This window comes from Corvus brachyrhynchos, unplaced genomic scaffold, assembly GCF_000691975.1.
Source record: "Corvus brachyrhynchos isolate BGI_N302 unplaced genomic scaffold, ASM69197v1 scaffold34, whole genome shotgun sequence".
Classification (NCBI taxonomy): Eukaryota; Metazoa; Chordata; class Aves; order Passeriformes; family Corvidae; genus Corvus; species Corvus brachyrhynchos.
Genome location: NW_008238126.1, coordinates 4,402,838 through 4,425,751, shown reverse-complemented (window position 1 = coordinate 4,425,751; position 22,914 = coordinate 4,402,838). Strand labels below are relative to the sequence as shown.

Sequence of the window (22,914 nt, the reverse complement as noted above, 5' to 3'; positions counted from 1 at the left end):
GGTCTTTTCCAGCCTGGTTCATTCTGTGATTCTGTGATCTGTGACTGTGTTTTTAAACTATCTTAGCCTTTGTTTCTGGCCTCTTCCTCCATATTTTCTGCTTGGTTTAGTGCCATATGATTTTAAGTCTCATCTAAGTATGTTTCCTATTTCCTATATGTTATTGTGTATATCTTGCACAGCTTTTGCTTCCAAGAGAGCCCTGTAAAATTTCTTCAAAGAATGATTTATGCAAGGTAGAAAAAGTGCTACATTCACATGTGAAAATTATACTACAGTATTGTTCTCCCAGGAGCCATAAACAGATCAGAGTCCAGTTTGTGCTATGGAAAAAGAACTATGAACCTCACTGGGACTTTTAATCACAATATGCTGGCTCTGAATTGAAGATCCATTTTCTATCATGTCCCACCGGACTAACAAAAATCTGTTTGTTTATTGGAGTTAATTTTAAACTTTTAGCAAAGCAAAAAGGATACTGGAGGTGTTGCCCAGCTTTCAATCAAGCTTGACCTTAATCCAGAAAAAAAAGTGCACTACTGTGCAGTGTTTTCAAATCAGCTTTTCAAAAGCCATAGCTACTATTAAATAATTTTTTCTGTGTCCTAAGATTGTTAGGAAATACCCTTACAGAACTAGGAATAATTTTATTCTGCACAGTCTTCTGTAGACACAGGGAAAAGCGTAAATTAAAATCCCATCTGGTCCTACTGTTCCATCAGTGGCTTCAGCCTCAGATCTGCTCTGAATTGCAAGAGAAAAGCAGTGATGCCTCTAGAAACTGAATTCTTCAGCACTGATTTTATTTAAACAGAATACCATTTAAAAAATCTGAAAAAAATACCACCAACAATGTCACTCCTTTTTTCAAAGAGAGGCCATTGATATTTTACCAATGGAAAAAAAAAAAAAGTAATTGAGATAGTATAAAACACAATAAAGAATCTCTAAACCCTCTGTAAGACTTTTTGACCTGTGGGTGAGACTTGAATAAAAAAGTTCTGGAGCTAGGTTGTACTTAAATTACAACTTTTGTTGACTATAGACAACAGTTTAATAAGATAGGAGACAGTACTACACATTTCTGGATTTTCCCTGAATGTTGTTTCTGGTTGTTTTTATTATGACATCTGGACAATTTTTATATACTTAATAGAGTATGGAAGCTGATTTCTGACTCGCACTAGGACTGCAAACATTGGAGGGCTGGAAATATGGAATGGAGAGGAACAGTTTCCCTCTTTTGACAGAAGGGTATTCTAACTAATACTGGTCATTGTTCTGAATGACTTTAATGATAATGATAATGTAATAGGAATAATGTTGGTTTAAATCATGGTTATAGCAGAAGTGGTGCTTTGGAAATAATTCCATGCAGAAAAGGAATATTCTTGAGCTGTGTTACAACCTCATATTCATCCAAATACAGTACTTTATGCTGAAATATGCATGTTAGTTACTGCTTGCTAAACCCTAATTGGTACTTGTCCTGACCTGACATTGTTCAAAAATGGATATATTAGATTTATATATTCAGATATATGTGTAGAAATCACTGGTACATGTCCTCATGTCAGACAGCTGAGATCTGAATTTCTCCCTGCTATAATGAAAGCTGTGAAAGACTGAATTTGTTGAGAATGCAAGGGTCACTTGCCTTGGCTTTTCTTTGTTGTCAGAAACTTAAAACCTGTATTACACAGATCAATGGCAAGCAAAGGAGACTTGAACTACAATTTCAAATATTGTGATGGTTCTGGTTTGCTACTTCTTATGCTCTCTTTAGGTTCTTTCCTATATAAAGTACTTAAATATCTGAGAAAACTTACCAGAAGTCGGAAAACAAAGGATAGAAGAATTTTAGAGATCTTAAAGAGATCTTAAAAAACATAGATACTTAAAACCCAGAGATCTTAAGAGCTATGTAGTAACTGTACAAATCAAACACATAAATCTACGTAATAATGGAAGAATGATAGATTCAAGAGGAATTAACTACAGTGAAGTAAAAATAGTCAAAAGTGAGAATAGTTAATATTGCAGATTTCATACTTACAACTGAACTTACATTTTAACACTTTTAAATTGGGGAGGGTATGTTATTTTTAGCAATTTTTAGTAATTTTATGACAGAATGGGGAAAGAATTACTTAGTTGACTGTTATATTACTCCATCATTTGCTTAATGTGCCTAATTATTATGAAGCTATTATGGTATGACAGTCCAGTAATACTCAAAATAATTGCCTAGCCCTGTTTATATAGTTTCTAAATTTGTAGTGTCTTCATAAGGTCAAGCATAACCAACATGATTAATTTCTGCCATCATGATAAACTGTCTCTGAGGTCAAGGATGTTCAACAGATTTTAAATCAATATTATATAATAGCTGCTGATACTAACTTTAAAAGTAATTGCATCCCACTTGAAGTACTCCTGACAGCATTATGAAGCAAAAGACAATGTAAGCACCTGATAATGTAATAAACCAGCTTAATTAGGATTCTAAAATTCCGAACAATTTTGAATAACTCTTTTGCTGCCACAGAAAAGACTGCCAAAACCAAATGGTAAAATGGTCTACATATTAGTTATTGTGAAAAATTCAGTCAGATCTAAAATGCATAATAGATAGGGTGCTGTAAGTTCTTCTATAAAGCTCATTTTGATTTAAAATGCAACTTTGAAAAACTTCCATATGAAAATAGAAATTTTCTAATATGTTACATTTTAACTGACACTTTATTTTCTGCATCAGTTATTACTCACAAGGACCTGTCAAAGACAAGGCAAAAATTTTTACAATTTTAGACTACATGTAAGAAATACCAACTAATATATGCACACATACGTTTTACAAATATTCTGGTCATAAATGAACTTCAGAGAATGGTGCATATCCCATTTGTATTACAACCCAGTTCAAAATATTTTTTACGGGATAATACTGAACATAAATACACTGGCTGTCTTTCCATTAATTGTAAATTTATACATTTACACTAACTTTACTAAGTTTATCTTTTTCTCTTCTCCTCCTGCCATGTGCTCAATATAATAATTTATACTGTGAGAAAATGCATGCTTTTTTCAGGTACCAATACAAGAGTCAAGTACACTAGGATGGTCTTAAAAATTTGAAAACCAGCCAAACAGCCATGAGATAATTACATTTCATTAAAGTGAATTTTATTCCTAAATGTGTTATTCTTTCCTTCAATCACTCTAAATATTATTGCAAATAATCCAGTCATATAGGCAAGACAAAATATATTGTAATTCTTAATGTCTCTCTGTCAAAATACAAGATGTATGTAATTTTTCCTAATTAGGAAGACTGGGTTAAGAACAAAAGTTTTATTCAAAGATTGTGTTCTGAAAATGCAACCCTTAGGTTGCCCCAAGGGTTATTTTTGAAAACATCTTGTCTTTAAAATGCATAAAGTCTGTTGAGACCTCACGAGAAATAAATCAACTAGAAAAGAAGCTAACATAAATCTAGTAAAAGCATTAAGTATTATAACTAGATTAGTTATATGAATGAAATAAAAGGAAAATACTTGCTCTTAGAAGTAACTTGTCTGGGGAAAGGAAGGTAAAGTAATATTCCTACTTGTTCCTTACTGCTGCAGGCTGCTTACAATTCCATCTCAGTCCAAACTGACGGTTCAGTATCAAAATAACTTTGTTAATTTAAAATTCTTAATGTTGTTCTTTGTTTCTCAAAACTCACATTGACAGAAATTTGTTTTGTTTAGTTGGTTTTTTTTAACTAAACATTGCTTTCATGTCGACTCATCTCCAAGGATTTCAGGAAATCTGCTGGAGCTTAAGAGAAAACAAAATCCCTAAACAACCTAATTTCAAATTGTATTTAGGGGAAAAAGTAAATCAGCCGTGCATTATTAAAGAATTTGAAGACTGAGGGATAGATGACTGATGACCACATCAGCCTCTAGGGATAGAGAACTATAGGTCTGTTAGTAACCAAAGAGAAAATGAAGCAGCATACGCATCAGTATGATTGAAAGTATAGTCTACCTCTAGGAACAAAGAATGCAAACCCTGCTCACAGCCTTGAACACTCCTAAAAGGAAAAGAAAACAAACCAACAAACCAACACAAACCCACTCCACAAAAATTCTGAAAAAGATGTGAAAGCAAGAAAATTGTGGACAGAAGATAGTGGTAAAGAATCAGTTCTGCCTGGAGCTTTCACTGTGACACAGACTAAGGAGTAAGTAAAATTCTTTGAAAGCATATAAAGAAACAGGAAGCTTATGATTCCTCTGTCTTTTGCTCAAATATTGCTGTTACCTAAATTCTGCAACTACAGTACACGATTTTGTAAAAGATGGATGAAATCAGGAATGTCAAATCATCTGCAAAATCATTAGGTTTAGCCATACACTAAATAGTATTGAAAAATGTGTTCTTTCTTTGTAAATGTAATTAAACAGTGACTATGAATGTGTGGAAAAAAGAAACAACAAACCAGCCAAACAAAAAAACCAACATGGTAAACTTTAATTCCAGTTTTAGCTTTATCATTTAAAAATAAGTTGGAATTCTGTAACAGAAAAACACAGTAACTAAGATGTCGCACCAGCAGCATTTCAAATATAAATGAAGTACAAATATCCATGGAAACTCATTACCTTTCAGCTTAATAAGAAACAGTTATCTATTAAAATGAAATCAACATACATCATAGAACTGTCTGTTAGACTTTGGGGGTTCTAAAGAAACAAAAAGTATACTGTGGTGGTGCCTTTCCCCTCCGTCCCCAGGCCTGCTCTACCATTTCAGGTGCACCTTGAGAGGCTTTTACCAAAACTGCTGAGTGATGAAACGCCCCTTGACCACACCAGCTTTGGGGGTGAAGGATCTCTGACCATACCAGAGGCTCTTGCATGATACAGGTGGGAACAGCTCTGACTGCAAGAGGAACATCAGCTGCCTGACCAACATGGGGAACCATCAGTCATACCCGGACAGCCTCGAAACTTTTTCTACCTGAATCAGCCCACATGGAATGGTACCATTTTTGCTGGAGTTCTAGAAAAAATTTCCAAATGTAATTACTGATCTGAGGATGGAAATTTTGCAGATGACTAAAGCCAATCATGTTGTGACCCTATGAATAGTGGTCCTGAGTGAGGCCCTTTGAGCTCTCCTTGACCACCACGGGCTGCAGCATCTTTGAGTGGGATGCATTTTGGAGCTCCAGAACCCTCACATTTGGAACACTCAGAAGACCATCCCTAATGATGAGGCCTAGGCTGATACACCTTCATGCATCCCTACTCCTCGAGGTGCAAACTCATGCCTGTCAGAAAAGCTAAGGGATTTCACCTGAGTATTTCACTGAAACTGAGGGGAGTTTCTGACAGGTACCTTTATACGCATAGATACGGTCGTATACCTCTCTTTATGTGCAGGCATGTGAATTGATTTTGGTATGAATGTTGTTATCATGAATCTGTAAATAGGTCATTGCCTAATTTAGTTGTAATTAGGTCATTGCCTCTATTTGATATTTGCTGATTAATAATTTAGGATTTTCAAATGGTTAAATTTCCTATGTCCCAAAAGCATGATGTACTGTAGCAAAAACATCAAGTCACCAGAATTAACTATTCAATGGCTTTTCTATCATTACTTTTAAAACAAAATGTGTACTGTTGGGGTCATTAAATTTCCTTCCCTTCTAGAACAAACAAACAAATGAACACAAAGACAATAAATTTATCAGTCTAATTTCTTTGACTTTTCTATTTTGCCTTGCTTATGGCAGGATTGCAGAATCATCAGCCTCGTGTAACAGGAAGAACTGCTGAAGGTATTTCAACTAAAAAAAGAGGCAATGAAGTAGGATAATGATAGAAAATTTAGAAAATATCAAAGCAGGCTTTATTTGAGGCAGTATCACAAGGATATTCCCAGGTGCACGAGCTCCTCTGAGTCTCTAAACCTTATAACACTTAGAAGCAATATAAGGACTAACAAAGACTCAAAAGAAAAGTTCTGGACAGTCATCATAAATTATATTTGTCTTCCAGAAACCAAAACAGTACATAAATATAACACAACCTATGGGTTCAAAAATGTTAGATTACCCACTTAAACTGAAGTATATAGTTTGGACAGTATTTTTCCACCATCAAGATCAATGGTGAAATCATTTAAGAAAATCACAGTAAGTATTTTCAGTGTATTCCTAACCTCTGTTCTGTATTGATCACAAATGCAAAGTTTGGCTTTGAGATCTTGAGAGAAAACCCAGCTAAAACTGAAGACCCGCTTCACTAGACAGTGTGCAATTACAAACAAAAAATCCTTGTCTTGAAGCCTTTATAATCTAACAGAAAACACTGCAGTACTTTGTGTTATTGGAGCAGTTCCTGAGATCTACTTTACTCTTGAACAACATCTACCAAATGCTCATTCATTCAGAGCAGATGTTAATTTGTGCTAAGAATTCTGTTAGATTACTTGACAAAATGCTCTCGAATAGTTTAGGTGAATTTAGAAAGAATTTCACTCTCTGCAAAATTAAATAGACAAAACCAGTTTTTTTTTTTGGGGGGGGGGTTGGTTTTTTTTTTTTTTGCATTTGTTTTTCTTTTTTTTAAGTCTAAAGGAGAAATGATTTTGCCATTGAAGGCAGAAATAAAAGTCTTAAATACATTCATTAAAAAAACATCAATATTTGTGGGTTTTTTTCTTAAAGGAGTCAATTTACTAAAATAGCAGTATTAAATCCATCACATAAATACCTATTAGCATATCATCCCATTAAACTCAATGATTTACATACAATGTACAGAACAGATCTTTTGTAACTCAGCTATTAAAAACAACTGTTAAAGGAAGAATGTCTTGTGCATTATATTTCAGATTGGTGTATTGCTTATTGCAAAAACACAGAAAGAAAATTTTTGTGATCAGAATTTTTTAGGTTATCTAACACTTGCTAGAAACAAACTGTGATGTAATAGATCCACAAAGACTGGAAAATGAAACAATATTCAGTTTTAATTTAAGACAATTCACTGTAGTGACTGAATCATGGGGCATAGGATGAGCTTAATGAGAGATAAATGGCCAGATGCTGTAGTGAAAAACAAAAACAAAACCAAAACAAAACAAACCTCAGTAGTTGCCATGAATATGTTCTTCCCACTAAGAGGGAGCAGAGAACCACCTTGTCTTGCTTTGGAAGACAATAGAATATAGTTATTAAACAATGGAAAATAAATAAATAGAGATGATCACCTAATTTATATAAAATAATCAGCACCTATTTCTAGCTCTCAGTAGAATAAAACTTGTATGAACTGTCTTACGTAACACAGGTGAATAATAGTTCCCATTTCCACCACACTAATGGAAAATTAACATTCATAGAACCCTGTGCTCATCTTAGGACCCTGACATTCAGAAACATTATTTATACCAAAATTGTTTCCTGAATATTTTAATTTGACTTCTAATACTACCCCAGTGGCCAGACCTTGCCCAGTTTCAGTAAATCTTTATAAATGTTCTTTTAAACTGCATTTCCACAGAAATGACAACAAATTGATTTTGACTGTCACTATTTGGGGCGATATGGTGAGACACCTCATAATACTGTGAAACTGGCAAATATTTGCCATTCTAATACAGTAATTGTATATTGAAAAATCTGTTCATAATATGTTCTCTTCTTCTTTCTTCTTTCTCTTCTATAATTTTTGACATGACTGTCCCTTATGTACGCCAAGGGTTTGCTGTCTTTATTAAAAAACCAAACCAAACCAAAACTCAAGAAGCCATTCTGAAATCAGCAAAATTCTGAGATGTGGACATCTAAAATTTATTGTAGGCAGAGGATGAATACAACAGTCTATTATAACCTTGTTCTAATTAATGCATAAACTGGTATTTGCCACATTCCACAATATTACATATCCTCAAATCATTCAATGAAAATTGAAGCTTATAAGCAGTCTCAGTGTATGTGGCAAAAGAACATACCTATTTCTCCTTTTAATTAGAATCAGGGTGGGATTATTGTTTGAAATTAAAAGATATTCAGCATCTGCAAAATACTTAGGCCCATAAAATAAAAGATTTTTTTTCTATAGTGTTCTTAATTCCATTGTGAAAAGTCAGACAGATTTTAAAAATTGTGTAGTTGCTATAGGGCTTTTTTTTTTGTCCATTGAAAGCCTAGATTTTGAATGAGAAGCTACAGCATATCTGCATTGTGTTGATTTTTAGAAGACTAAGAAATACAATATTTGCTGTCTGTTGAGGTATAACAGGAAAAAAAAAAAAAGATTGAGATCAAACAAACTCTCTCATAAATATCTAATGTTGTCCTGAACTTCTCCCATATTCTTCATTAAAATAATATAACTTAAGATTTTTTTCAGTTTCTAATTTTAGAAGGAAAATTAATTGCATACAGCACTGCAAGCTGGCTTGATGTGAGCAACAATGTGAGAAAAAATTTCTTCCAGGAGCTTTAAATAGCACAAAAGAAAGAAATGGCCTCTATCTAAAATATTTTCTTACAAGTGTTTGTAATGAAGTATTTGCTAACTCTTTAACACAATATATCAAATAGTTTAAAAGAAAGTACTTTTTTGGAAAACAATTACTCCAGTTTTCTGGATTTTGGGTGGGTTTTTTTTTTTAATTCATATGATTAAGCTCTGATTTTTTGTAAATTCTTTGACAGTGTAAGGGAGAAGCTGATCTTTTGTTGTCTGCTCTGCATAAACTCTAGGGTTTTCATACTGCAGGCTTTTATAACATAGAGTGGTTCTTTTAAAACAGTTCACTTTTTGAAGCAACATAACATTAAATTAATGCATAAACTGGTATTTGCCACATTCCACAATATTACATATCCTCAAATCATTCAATGAAAATTGAAGCTTATAAGCAGTCTCAGTGTATGTGGCAAAAGAACATACCTATTTCTCCTTTTAATTAGAATCAGGGTGGGATTATTGTTTGAAATTAAAAGATATTCAGCATCTGCAAAATACTTAGGCCCATAAAATAAAAGATTTTTTTTCTATAGTGTTCTTAATTCCATTGTGAAAAGTCAGACAGATTTTAAAAATTGTGTAGTTGCTATAGGGCTTTTTTTTTTGTCCATTGAAAGCCTAGATTTTGAATGAGAAGCTACAGCATATCTGCATTGTGTTGATTTTTAGAAGACTAAGAAATACAATATTTGCTGTCTGTTGAGGTATAACAGGAAAAAAAAAAAAGATTGAGATCAAACAAACTCTCTCATAAATATCTAATGTTGTCCTGAACTTCTCCCATATTCTTCATTAAAATAATATAACTTTAGAATTTTTTCAGTTTCTAATTTTAGAAGGAAAATTAATTGCATACAGCACTGCAAGCTGGCTTGATGTGAGCAACAATGTGAGAAAAAATTTCTTCCAGGAGCTTTAAATAGCACAAAAGAAAGAAATGGCCTCTATCTAAAATATTTTCTTACAAGTGTTTGTAATGAAGTATTTGCTAACTCTTTAACACAATATATCAAATAGTTTAAAAGAAAGTACTTTTTTGGAAAACAATTACTCCAGTTTTCTGGATTTTGGGTGGGTTTTTTTTTTTAATTCATATGATTAAGCTCTGATTTTTTGTAAATTCTTTGACAGTGTAAGGGAGAAGCTGATCTTTTGTTGTCTGCTCTGCATAAACTCTAGGGTTTTCATACTGCAGGCTTTTATAACATAGAGTGGTTCTTTTAAAACAGTTCACTTTTTGAAGCAACATAACATTAACCTGCTGTCTTGTCCAGCATGATTACTACATGGCTTTACTTTATGGCTTTAGATGTCAATGAAAAGCTGTATGTGATGGATAGAGTTTGCAAAATCTGTTGGGATGAATGGTTCTAAATAAGATTATTAAAACTATCCATGAAAAGTGCCCCATCCAGACCTAGTTGTACTAATTCATAGAACTAATATGCACAGAAAATTATTCCCCAAGACTCTTACCCTTCCCTGATTGTTTTACGTAAGCATTTTTATTGGCTAGACCTAGAGGGCGTCCCCGGCATTTTTATTGGCTAGACCTAGAGGGACTCCCAGGCTGACCAGTCATTAAGTGACAGCGTTCAAGTCTCGTAAGTTATCTTATCTTCGCATCTGTGCATCAACACCCACAAATTTAGTCATATGTCATAGTGATCCCTGATGCAATATGAGATGTACTTTTGAAAGACTTCTGGAAACAAACCAGATAAATATTTTGTGAGGCAAAAGAGCCCATGTTATCTTCCTTCAAAGTAGTCATTCATTTACTCACTCATTTCCCAAAACTTCTAAGACATAGTGAGATTAACTACTCTATTTATACCATGACAAAAGCATTAATAGATTTGACTCTGAAGGATATTATCTGTACATCTCACTGATCAGAAATGTCCAGATTAGAACTGACACCAAGACAAATTCAGTAATATGGAAAAAATTGCATCCTCCATTTCCTTTATTTTTTTATACACGGACAAAAAAATGCTTGCGAAATAAGTACAGACCTCAATCTCTTTCCCAGATCCCCATGTGCTAACACTCACTTGAACTGGTGAGGATAAATTCCACCAAAGAGTGAGGCAGTTATAGTCAGGTACCAGGAAGTTTGACTAAGCCAGTCCAAGAACATTTTCTCCAAGACAGAGGAAAACCCCCCATATTTATTCATTCTCCTCTTGTATAAAAATCATGCCACTCTACATCTGTGTGCCAGTAGCTATTTCAATAATGTTCATCATGAAATGCTTGCAAAATGCATCCTAATTAATAACTCACAAGATTTAATTCAATTTTCAGAATAAACAATGCCATGATTTACAATAAAACCTAATATAAGCCAAAAACTGTCACCTAATGGTGCAAGAGTAGGCAGAATCACGTAAGCAACTCTAAATTTATTATTTCCCATAGCCTTCAGACATTTTAATGTCCTACTACCAGTAGACAATAAATTAATTAAAAACTTTAAATAGGATACTGTAAATTAGGCATTGTATGCAGTAAAGAAGAATTAAATAACTAATTTATTTGTGAAGAAATACTTCTTATGGCTTGAAATAATAAGAAAATATTTTTACTACAAATTTGGAATAAACTATTCTGGTATTTCATCACTTCCATTAGTAGCAGTAACGAAAGCGAGGAGTCTTTCAACAGTAAAAGAAAGGGTAAGGGCTTATGTATATACAGAAATTAACTTGTAAAGAACACAGTATTATTTAAAATTTTGCTTAGCATAAGGAAGAAGCAGTAAGTACTTTACTAGGAATTAAATGAAAATGAAGTCCTTCTATTGCTGATAGAACTTCAGTCAAGGAAGGCCCACAAATTTATTTTTAAGATGAGCTCAAACCAGAAAAAGAAGCTTTTTGCTCAGTTAGGGCCCAGGTGTCTGGTGCAGAGATCATGCATGTTACTTGAAACATTTCTACTGAGACCTTAGAAACTGGACAAAAGACTGAACTCCGTGGGAAGTCTCTGAGTCCTTTCTTAGGGGCAGTAGCATTCTGCACGCAGAGGTGTTTGATAAGAGGGTGACACTCAGTAGAAAGAAAACCAGTGATCTTTGAATAAATGATCCAGTCAATATGTAAGAACTGACAGCATTCATGTATGCTGGCAATCATGTTTACAGCATTTTAGTGCCCAGTTCAGAATATTTAGTCAAAGTACTAATTTTTACTGTGTAAAATTCTAAGGAGAACATTAAAAAATAAAAAAAAAAAACAAAAGAAAATAAAGACCGTAGAATCTCTTGTCAACATAATAGTAAGGGATAGTGTGTTTTTTTGTATTTATAGAATAGCAGGCAATAATACATTCCTGTCAGATATATATCCTTCCAGACATGTCCTTGCAATGTGAAGGACATTTTAGTATGTACCTTGATTGCTCTAATTAAATATTCTTCTAAAACAATGCTAAATTGGTTTCTCATTTATTCCAAATTCTGTATTTTCTCTCTCTTATAGAATCAGAATCAGTAAGCAATGATAGAAATCTTTTCGACCAGAGCATTTTGTTACAGTTCTACAAGCTTTCTGACAACATCTCTCATCACCAAAAAACACGAGTCAAAATTGAAGCAGATAGAACAAAACCGAACCATTTGAATCCAAACTGGAATAAGGAGAATCAGAAATTATTGCCGTGACCTTTATCACTCAGTCAAGCAGGAAATAAATGGAAAAATACGAAATCTAAAATATGAAAGACAAAATCATTCTATATATAAAAGTATTTTTACAAGTTTTATATTTGGGGAAAAACAGAGCAAACTATCCACACACTGCTGTGCTTTCACAGTGGAGAATATGTGGCCTTGAGCACTGAAACACTTTTTTTCTCCTCTCTACTCTGATTGCATTTGTGCTCTACCCCAGAAAGAACTGTTTAAATTCAGTGGTTATTAAATCATCAACATCCATATAATCCAATTTAGATATAAAAGAGAGAAATTATTAGCATGACCATGAATTTCAGCACTGAAGCCTGGATTCTTGATTTCTTCTTACTTTAAACATCTACAAGACAAAAATATGATGTTCCTGACAGTATGGTGCAGCAGAAAGGAGGTCTAGAGAAGTCATGAGTCATTCACAAGCCTTTTGCAGGCAGGGATAAGTACTCTAAAATGTAAATGCTGGACAGTACAATGTATGAACAGTTTGAGATCTGTAATTTACAGAGCAATTTCTACATCTAGAGTATCCTCAGAAGGCTGAGTATAAATAATAAAGCCCATCATCCGGTATTTAAGGTCCTCTGAGACCTTAAAAAATAAACATACCCTTGATATTTATGCCAGTAAATGAAAACAAACACTCGGGAAATTAATGATATAATACAAATATTTTTGAAACAACTAAATTATGAAAAAAAAAGTACCCATCACTGACCAGTCACAATAAATGAACATCATGAATAAAAGGAAATTTCTTCAAAATTCAGACCCAGAAATTCATAATTTTGCTATTGAAACTGCATCATGTAAAATACTAAGATGAAGTTAAACTTGCAACCCACAATAGGATACTAAATATAGACCATTGTGCGATTCTTAAAACCAATGCAAAGCACAAATGTTCTGGATGTTCTATATTTTTACAATAAAAATACTGTTCTTAAATTCTCAAGTAATGATTCAAGTATGTAACTTCACAGCCTAGTTCTGAAACTGTTATAGAATTCCTCTTTTTGCAGCTTTTTGGCACGTACCTCTGACACATCAAAAATCTCCCCCAAGCCCCAATTCTAATCCTTGCTCGCTTATTTGCTGTATATTCACCTAGCATTAATTTCCAGTATGACATGGTGGTTTTGCTGATTTGTTTTTGGGTTTTTTTCTATATGGAATGGAACATAGATCAGGGCTGCAAGGCAGATCATGAGAAAAGAAAATGAAATAAAGTTTAGATAGGTGACTGAAAATTATATTCTAGCATTCAGCCATGGCAAGATACAACCACAAAATACAGCACCTGAGCTACCTTGCTGATTATACAGATGGTATTTCAGTTTGGGTAATAGTGTGCTATTTTGAGAACTCATGTTCCAGAAAAAGAAATAAGCACAGGAAGTAAGAGACAAGTTGTCTGGCTACCATGTGAAAGCAGATTAGAAAAGTGTGGCTTTGGTGTACTGAATGTGGTCTGATAGGGAAAATGACTGCAGACTGTGAGAACAAAAGGAGATAAACATCAAGGAGTGAATGAAACTGAACTACAGCTCAGTCCTGGCACAAAAATAAATAAACTAAGTGCAAATGTAGGTATCTGAAGAAGTTACAGTCGCCAAACATTAAGGAGTAAAGAGACAGAAGAACCTCTCTGTAATAATAGTGAGAGAAAAAAAATCCCTAATTACTTTAGAGACAGCATTTGATACATTTCAAAGGGATTACATGATGTGCTATCCATGAAACATCCTTTTTAATCTTGTGTCTCCTAATCATAAAATATGTCAATTACAATTTCTTAAAAACTGAAATGTTGTATTTCTTCTCAGCACCACAAGTTCTGATCTCAGAAAGTCTAGTGAAAAATTCACAATAAGAATATCTAAGAGTTCATGACCTGAAGTGAAACTATTCTTAGATTTCATTCACATTATTTATAATGCATAAATGTTGTTTAATACCATACCATTATGCAGTAAAAAGGAACACGCCTTCCTTCCCCAAATACACCTGAAAGAACGTAATTACATTTTAACCTCTATTAACACCATCATCTAATCATACTGTTGACTATTTCACTTTATATAAGCATTTGACTCTATGTATTTATCGAGTGTTAATGAACACATTAATCTACTTTTCCAAAGTAGTCCTACTTAGAAATAAAATTATGTATGTATTATACATCTGAAGATTTTGTATATTTTTCTTTTTCTAAAACAGTTCCTTCTTGAGTACCAGCCTATTCACTTGCTTGTGAAAGCATTTTCAAACAAATCCTGTTAATTCTGAATATGGTTCACTAAGCAGCATGATCTCATTAATAAAACAAGTTGCTACTCTAGTAAATCAGAATGCTCAGCTGTTTTAACTGTTTCCCTAATGGAAATTCTAATGATCTCTTCAGTCAGCCTCACAGAAGCCTAAAACTTTTGAAACAAGACCCAGCAAAATAAAGAAGCAATGAAGAGAATGGAAACAGTGCAACTTCAGACTTAGCATTCTGTCACAAATAAATGTCAAATAACATTGGATCTGCATTCTTGAGGTTACTTGGAATATTTTTGCACCACTTGAATTTTCATTAGAAAGGTACTTTTGTCTGTTGTACTGAACTAAACAAAATTTTTGAGTGACAAATTTCTGAGTTCATGGGATTTCTAACACAAGGGAGAAGGGAAGAAAGAAAAAGCTTGATTTAGTGCAAAAAGAAAAGAACACTCTGCAGACATATATTCAAAATGTTATCATATGTCCCATAAGAAAATAATAAATGGATAAAAAATGAGAAGGAGGCTAGGTCAAAGGGAAATGTAAAACAGAAGCATTCTTTTGCACTGAAATATAAGTTTCTGCATAACAAGACATTATCTCAGGGTCTTTCAGCATGATGTTCAGTTTGATATGAACCTTTCTCAATGATGACAAGAAAATAATGTTTCTAATCTGCTGAGACTTTGATATGTGCTGCACACCCAGTGCATTTGTAACATCTCTAATACATCTTACCTTTGTCTGGGAACTTTCAAAAATCAACCTCTTCTCAGAGGGAAAATGCTGATTTACCAAGGGGTTAGAAAAAAAAGAGACAAGCACTTTTTTTTTCATGGATTCATTTTTTTTGTAAACGCTCATTTGAAGCTGCTCAAGGATCCAAGAATAGTGCCAAGAGAGGTGATGGTGCACAGGAAAAAGAAGAATGGGTAAGGCTTTGTGACATCTTTGTGTCTACTTAGAAATGCATCTTACTTTAGTAATATATATGTTTTTCAAATTGTGGGACAGAGAAAGGGAGCTGAAGTTTCAGAGACCAAACACATAAGCTCTGCTACCTTTTACACATGCAGCAAAGAGCATTTTTAATTCCTTGATGACAGTCTATTTTGTAAATCAGATCTTAAACACCTTTCTTCAGTATTCAAAGCATTGAAAGTAATGTGCAGAAAAAAGATTTACTTGCTATTTTAACTGCTTCAGCTTAGTGTGTTACTTAACAGTTGTATCTTGCACCACATGATTTTGTTAACTTTTCAGTTCAGCAGTTTTACAGTCAAGAAACAGCAGTGTAAATCTTTAAAAAGTTGATTTGAAATATTAGAATTCAAACAACATGATTTATTTTTTTAACTGTAGACCAAGAAGTAGGTTGCATTTGAAAAACTCTCTAGCTTTAATGTTAGACAGACCTAACTTCTTTCAAGTTGAAATCAATAATTCAATCCAGCAATTCAAATGTAAAAGTGCCAATTACTTTAACAGCATCTTTTTCTTATGCACAAGTAGAAATTTATAACACGAATCCAGGGTTTGGTCAAGTTATTCAGCTGAAACTATCTACTTCCAAAACATCAGTTTAGAATTAATTCTTCCTAGCCATTACCATTTCAATCACATAAGAGGGAAATGAAATAAACTACCAAGAAACTAGTGTTATTATTTTCCTTATGATGCTCAAAGAGCTTGCAAGATGAAAAGCATACAAATTGGAACTGGACACATAGCAACTCAGTGGCTATTCTGTCACACTGCATTCCACAAATAAAAGCATCCTCCAGATCCTTTGATTAAAACATGAAATAAGCAAAATAAGCAATACTTGCAAGACATAGTTCACAGAATATCTCCTGTACAGCTCAATGGTTAATCACATTTCTTCCACAAGACTTTAAAATTAAGTCTGATACTTCTGCTGGTCATAAATATCAAATGGAAATTAACGAGCATTTTAAGTAAAGACCAAGAAATATGTAACTGTGAAAGTATCACAATATACCATGTCATCCCATATCTTATTTAAAAATGTATCTTACAACAAGCTAGTGAAAATTCTTAGTTAACCAGACAAACAGACATATCTGAACAAAATTGTCACTGTCTACTCAACACTAGAAATCCTCCTTAAATGAACTGCAAAACTATACAGATTACCCAGACCTGAAAATTTCTTAAACTCTGCAGAAAAACAGAAAATAGGCTAATCAAATCATACCTGGATGAATTGCTTTGTTTTCACAAGCCCCACGTCTCCAGCTTCTATCTGTGCTCTTGACAGCTTCTCTTCAGTTTCGCTTAGCCAATGATTAAATCTCTTCATGTCAGAATGAAAAATCTGCCACTTTTCCAAAGATTTGTCAAACCGTCTGCAAGTATAAAAGGAGATGAAATAACAATCTATTGATACTTTATTTATTGACTAGAGAAAATAAATAAAGATAATAATGTTGGATGTCCCAGGTTAAAGTCGGTGTAATATTGATGGCATAATATATTAGCATTTATAACAGTTATATCAAATGGCAATATGGCAGTACCACTGAAGTGAAATTATCCTTAAGAAAATGTAGCACAAAACAGAGTTTTATCAATTTTAAATTCCTTCTCAAGAAAATGCAATGGTCTTCAAGTGAATTTCCACTTGCATTGTGCAAAGGGACACTTTATTAAAAACTTTTTTCTATATGTTTCACTTTGAGTATTTTATAAAGATAGTTATGCAAAAAAAGAATAAAAAGTCCTGAAAAACAAGGATGATTGAAAAAAAAAATAGAATATTAGAAAAATAGGGTTTTGAACAGTAAAAAAGGATGAAAAGTATTACTACCATGTCCGCAAGTCTACAGTCCACTACAAAAAGACCAGGTAAGTACTTCTGGCACATTGGGAAGACCTGACCTAGTTTTGCCTAAAGTGACTGATTGATCTTCTTCAACAGCTGTTTGACTTGGCCACTGCCAAATACTAAAGGAATGAAATGAAGACAAAATTATAAGGGGGTTTTGCAGATAGCCTAAGTCTTAAGAAATTCAGTTATCCTGTGTGTTAGATTGGTGTGGAAATGTAATCACTAATCAGAGATTAGCCAGAATGCTTTGTTAGAAGATCATCATTAAATGTGCTACTGTTGTTTAGTTTCACAATCCTCCTTTACAGGATTATAATAGATTTTAGGGTGTACTTAAAGGATAAAAACAAAGATGCTCAATTATTTCTCTAGGAGATAATCTGGTTCTGTATGGGCAAACTATATGATTATTTGAATGTTAAGGAGTTTAATTCACCAAACAAAATGACATTACTCTCAGGGAATACAGATAATATTTTCCATTTTACTGATGATTTTTCATTTTTTAGGAGAAAATATAAGCAGACTATTGACCTGATTAAATACTGTAGTCAGTCATCTAACTTATTAAAATGACTGTGATCATTTATCATGCTTATCATATTTTATTGTTCAAAATTAGTCAAACCATAATTGATAGGCATATTATAACAGGGTTTTTTTATAACTAACTTACTCAGAATTACAAGGAAAAATAAATTTACTTTAAAAATTTCACCTAGAAAATAAAATTAAAATTCCATTTCTTTTGGTCCAGAATGGTCTCTTATTTTGGACAGTACATTAAAATATTTTTCTCCTGTTCCTCACAAAGAAAAATTACTATTCTCAGCATGACAAAGCTTATCAGAAGCTTCAATGTAAAAAAATTCAGTAGGTGTTGATATTAGTATCATTGAATTTGCATTCCAGAACTTGCAAACTGAATCTCCCATCACTCTACATTCCTCCTTTGCTCTGGGAAATAAGAGTTGTAAGAAGAAGAAAAACAAAAAGTTGCAACAAGAAGATATGCATATTTAAAGCTTAAAAGTTTCAACACCAGTGCTTATTGCTCTTGTCTAAAAACACCTTGTTACACTCAGTATAAGCCAATATAAAACATCAGTAAAAAAAAAGAATTTATCAACAGGCAAAGCCACTAAAATCCAAGGCTCTTGCAGTGATTAAATACTTAAATACTGTTACAATTATAAGAGAAAATGTAATTTTTTCTGCAGTGGCAGGTGGGGGTCCATTGGAACATTGTCAAGCAGCTTCCTGCTCTGGGAAGTTATGGGACACCTCTCCTGAGTATACCTGAGTGAAAGCTTCCCTTGCTGAATCTGTGAATTACATCTGCTTACACACAGGACTACTTCAAATAGCTTTTAAAACCTTAAAAACAAAGAGGGTTTTGTTTGTTTGTTTGCTTGTTTTACCATGTGCAATCCTGTTACCAGGTGGTAAGTTCAAAACCCACAAAAGGAGAAGGCTAATTAATTACCAATGCTGAACAGCTAAATTGCTGAAGGCTTGGCACAGCAGAATGGAGAATAAATTCATAAGAGAGCAATACTCTGAGGACTATGAAAACTCAGAAAGCATATGTCTGCCTCAGGAATCCCCAAGTACACAATTTGGAGGATGGAAAAATTAAAGGCCTCATATACCCTTACCTAGGGATCCACCCTTGTTTGCCACCAGAGATGTGTCATTGAGATAAAATACCCTAGTGTAGCCATTCATCTGTGTCTTCATCTGCTCAAACCCTTTCCCTCAGACAGGCATAAGCCAAAATAATGTGGATAGTAGGTGATTGTGTGAAATCTGGGCAGCATTTCCTTTCTGATGTGTCCTCTGTTTTTCTTAGCATGTGCTCAATAACAAGGTGCAAACAGACACCCCGAAGCCAAGCAGGAGGTTCTGGATGAGAATATATGACTTGTACACTCTAGAAAGCATATAAGCATTGTACATGAGCTCTGACACACTAAGTCAGCTTTATTCCTCTATCTCGAGTTTGTTTGGGTTGATGAGTGAAAAAACACTGTCACACTGGCCCAATTTTTTCGTATATGTACTGACACTCCAACAGGGACTATGTTAAGCGGTGGCTTGTGGGAGCAATTGCATTTTATCATGTTAGTACATAATGGATTTATTTTCCCTCTGGAGAGCAAGAAAGAAAAAAGTACCCAAAGACAACAGCTGAGGTAATACGTAGCACAATTTACACTGTCATAAAAATATTGGCGGCTTCCTTCCTTCTACTCTTCTGAACCCTTGGACCTGACTTGCTATAAGTAAAATTTAATATTCTTTGGTAGCCTTGTGCATGATATTGCACATGGATTTACAAATGACAATTTGGATATACTGTCAGTGGAACTCTATATAATGGGAATACACTTGATGTTCTGTGTCACAAGACTGGTGTTTTTAAGAAGCCATGCAAAGGTGAAAGGAAAACAGGAAAGACACACACATAAGATGGGGTACAAAAGGTTATTGGTTTGTTCTTGTAAACCAAATCTTAATTCTGCATCTATGTTTTGATTAATTCCTTGATATTTTGATAACATTCCTTGATAAAATATGAAACCCACTTTTGTGATACATTCTGGTTTAGTAAAACTTCACAATCAATAGACCCACAGAAAAAGAACCCTATTATTTATACACTTTCCTAAAAGACATGGCTTATGTCATGGAAATTGTTATCGTAAGAAACACGCATTTTATTGCTCATATTGGAAAAACATTCCGTAAACCTCATTTCTATACTGTTGCTAAACTACACTGTAGGATTATGCTAATATTAACCCACAAATTATGCAGTTTTGTCAGCTTAATTCAGCGCAATTAGCACCTTGTAAAAAATATACAAAACATCAAAGTAGTATAAATAATTATGTATTAAAATGTGAGAGCATTAACTTTAATACTTAAGGCCGTTCTTACAGATAACAAAACAGGAAAACTTGGTTTTGTCAAGCAACTTCTACAATTAAATTGCTTAAAGAAACAGCTAACCCATTTTCAGAGGTTTTGATGTTTTCATTTGATTTCACAGAATTCATATGTGTTCTTAATTTATATTTAATTTCAATATCCTCTCTGCATTTGGACTCAAAGTGATTATCTCATTTTAGACACTGCTACATCTAGATCCTGATCTCAGGTTTTGCTGTGCATCTGTTCTGGGACAACACTTAGCTGTACATATTCTATTCACAGCTTTGCACCCTGTCTTTCACCCATAAACTACCAAATGATCAGAAATAAAAAATAAACTGTGACCAAAACAACTGTAGCAATGCCATCCATCAATTCAAAATTTAATTTCTCTCTTCTTTGCAGAAAGTAGGTTCTGCAGAATTACATAAATTAAAAACGTTCTACATTACAATTACATTAGAAATATTTTGATATCTTGAATTGTATTGATTGTATTATTCTTCTTGCCCTAGTTACTGATATCATATCATTCAGTGTCCATCTCTACATCAAAGAAAATTACAATTAAATTGGCTATGAAAAAGCAAGGTCGTGTCAATTTTTGTTGGCTTTTAGGCATATACAAATCCATTTTTATTATACATGAGAGAACAATAAACTTATTTGTTTATTAATTTTACAATTAATAATTATACAGTAAATCCACTGGATTCTAATGGATGCTGTGCATCAATAGTTTAAATAGAAACATTCCACATAATTTATAAAACACATTTTTTTTCTACACTAAACACAACTATTTATTATGCATATGAACTTCAAAATTTCAATTCTTTATTTCCTACAAAATTTTCCTTTATCAGAACAGAGATGCAATCATGTATTTTAGAGAACTTTGCCTAGACACCTGGATTAAATGTAGGTAACACCTTTGCCCTAGAGAAAATAAAGAAATACTTGATTAAGTGTGACCTCAGCAAAAGAGTAGCATATTTTGCAACTCTCTTACACATTAAAAATATCCATGGAATTGGTAATAAAACCACAAATTTCATTTCATAGAAATGAAGTGTAACTATAAAAAACATGATAAGGAAACGCCAAATCAAGCATTTTACGTGGAAAAAACAGTGGCTCAATTTTATGGAAATCCAAACCAGTATTTCTGCCTGCATGTGAAGGGTACTGTACACATTTCATCCTCACAGTGGGTGACAGTGTACACTGCACTTCCAGCCAGACTACTGCAGCGTGTTAGGAATACCCACCCTATGGTGGCAACCATCTGATAAAATTAAATATGAGTGAAAAATCGCATTGACTTCTGACTGTCAGGGTGATGTTCTCCTCCTTCCCCCAGCCCAGGCCCTCTGACCTGCTTAAGGCCAGCTCTGATGTGGCACAGCAGCATGAACTGTCATCAGGCTTTAGTGAGAAATGACTGCAAGAAATCTCATCTGGGGTTTCCGCCCAGGGCTTCAGGGCCATTTTTAAACTCAGACCTTGACCTGGGCTACTCTGTTAAGTCTCTCCACACCTTGCTCACTGCAGCCAGACCAGCTCTGCTCTCCACCTTCAGGTACAGTGGGAACTTTGGGAGAGGCCCCTGCTTGCAGCCCCTCACCCCAGCCTTGCTGTGCCTTGACACTCTCAAACATCTCTTCTGGAGTTCTCCAGAGCCAGAAGCCCCAAAAGACCTGTGTGCTGCTGTTTGCACAACACACTGAGCAAGTATTTCCACTGTCCTTCAGTGTCCCAGTTCCTGTGACAGGATGGTGGCTGGAAGGGGGGGCAGCCAGCACAGAGGATACAGCCTACAAAGGGGTGTTAGACTGCCTGGACTGCCCAGCTACATCCACATCCCACTGACCGAGGGTCCATTAACTGCTGGAGCACACTGGATGGGCTGCTGGAGAGAACCTCTTCCACCTGGTTTTCATCTGAACTAAATCCAGAGCACTCTTTGGTGTGAGACAGAGCACAGCAAGCAGCTGATCCCAACCCAAACAAAATACTCATGGACAGATTCTAAGTCAACACCAGTGAAATCCGGCAGGCAATTCTGGCTCCCAGGATCTGCTTCAGATTCAGTCTGGGACAAGGCTCAAGGATAATTTCCACAGCCTGGACACAGAGATAGGTGAAAGACCCTGAATTATAGACAGCTGGAAAATCATATCCAATTGGGGGAAACCAGTTCTCAGAAATTCCTCAAATTGCCATCATAATTCATGAATAAAAAAATTAATTTCAGTGTATTTGTGGCACAGAGCATAAGTATGTGTAATGCAAAGTATATATTACAGGATGTCCCCTCAGTATTCCCCTGTAATTACTATGAAGTGCTTAAATCCTATGATTTCCAATGACAGAGTTCTTAGTTCAAACTGTAATAACATGTTTTATCCTCCAAAACTGCCCTGTTCAATTTTATGTTTCCACTGCCTGTCTTGAAATCCCCCTACAATGGGGGCTTTAGAGCAGGAAGAATAACAGAAAACTGATGATACCAGTTAATGCTGGCTGTTGAGTCCCTGAGCCTGAAAGATGTTATTTATCCTGTTTAAGGTGTGGTAGGTGTGTACAGAAATATATATACTGGAAAATTTGGCTTC

At 34.3% G+C, this 22,914-nt stretch overlaps 1 protein-coding gene across 9 annotated transcripts in view; it reads right to left on the bottom strand.

Moving 5' to 3' along the window:
- Nucleotides 1-22,914, bottom strand: part of DMD (dystrophin) — an 896,220-nt gene that overhangs the window by 538,415 nt on the left and 334,891 nt on the right. For all 9 annotated transcript variants that reach the window (XM_017733467.1, XM_017733459.1, XM_017733457.1 and 6 more), the window contains one exon: nucleotides 16,727-16,877. In XM_017733467.1, the coding sequence (XP_017588956.1) occupies nucleotides 16,727-16,877 (151 nt within the window). The remainder of the gene's footprint in view (nucleotides 1-16,726; nucleotides 16,878-22,914) is intronic.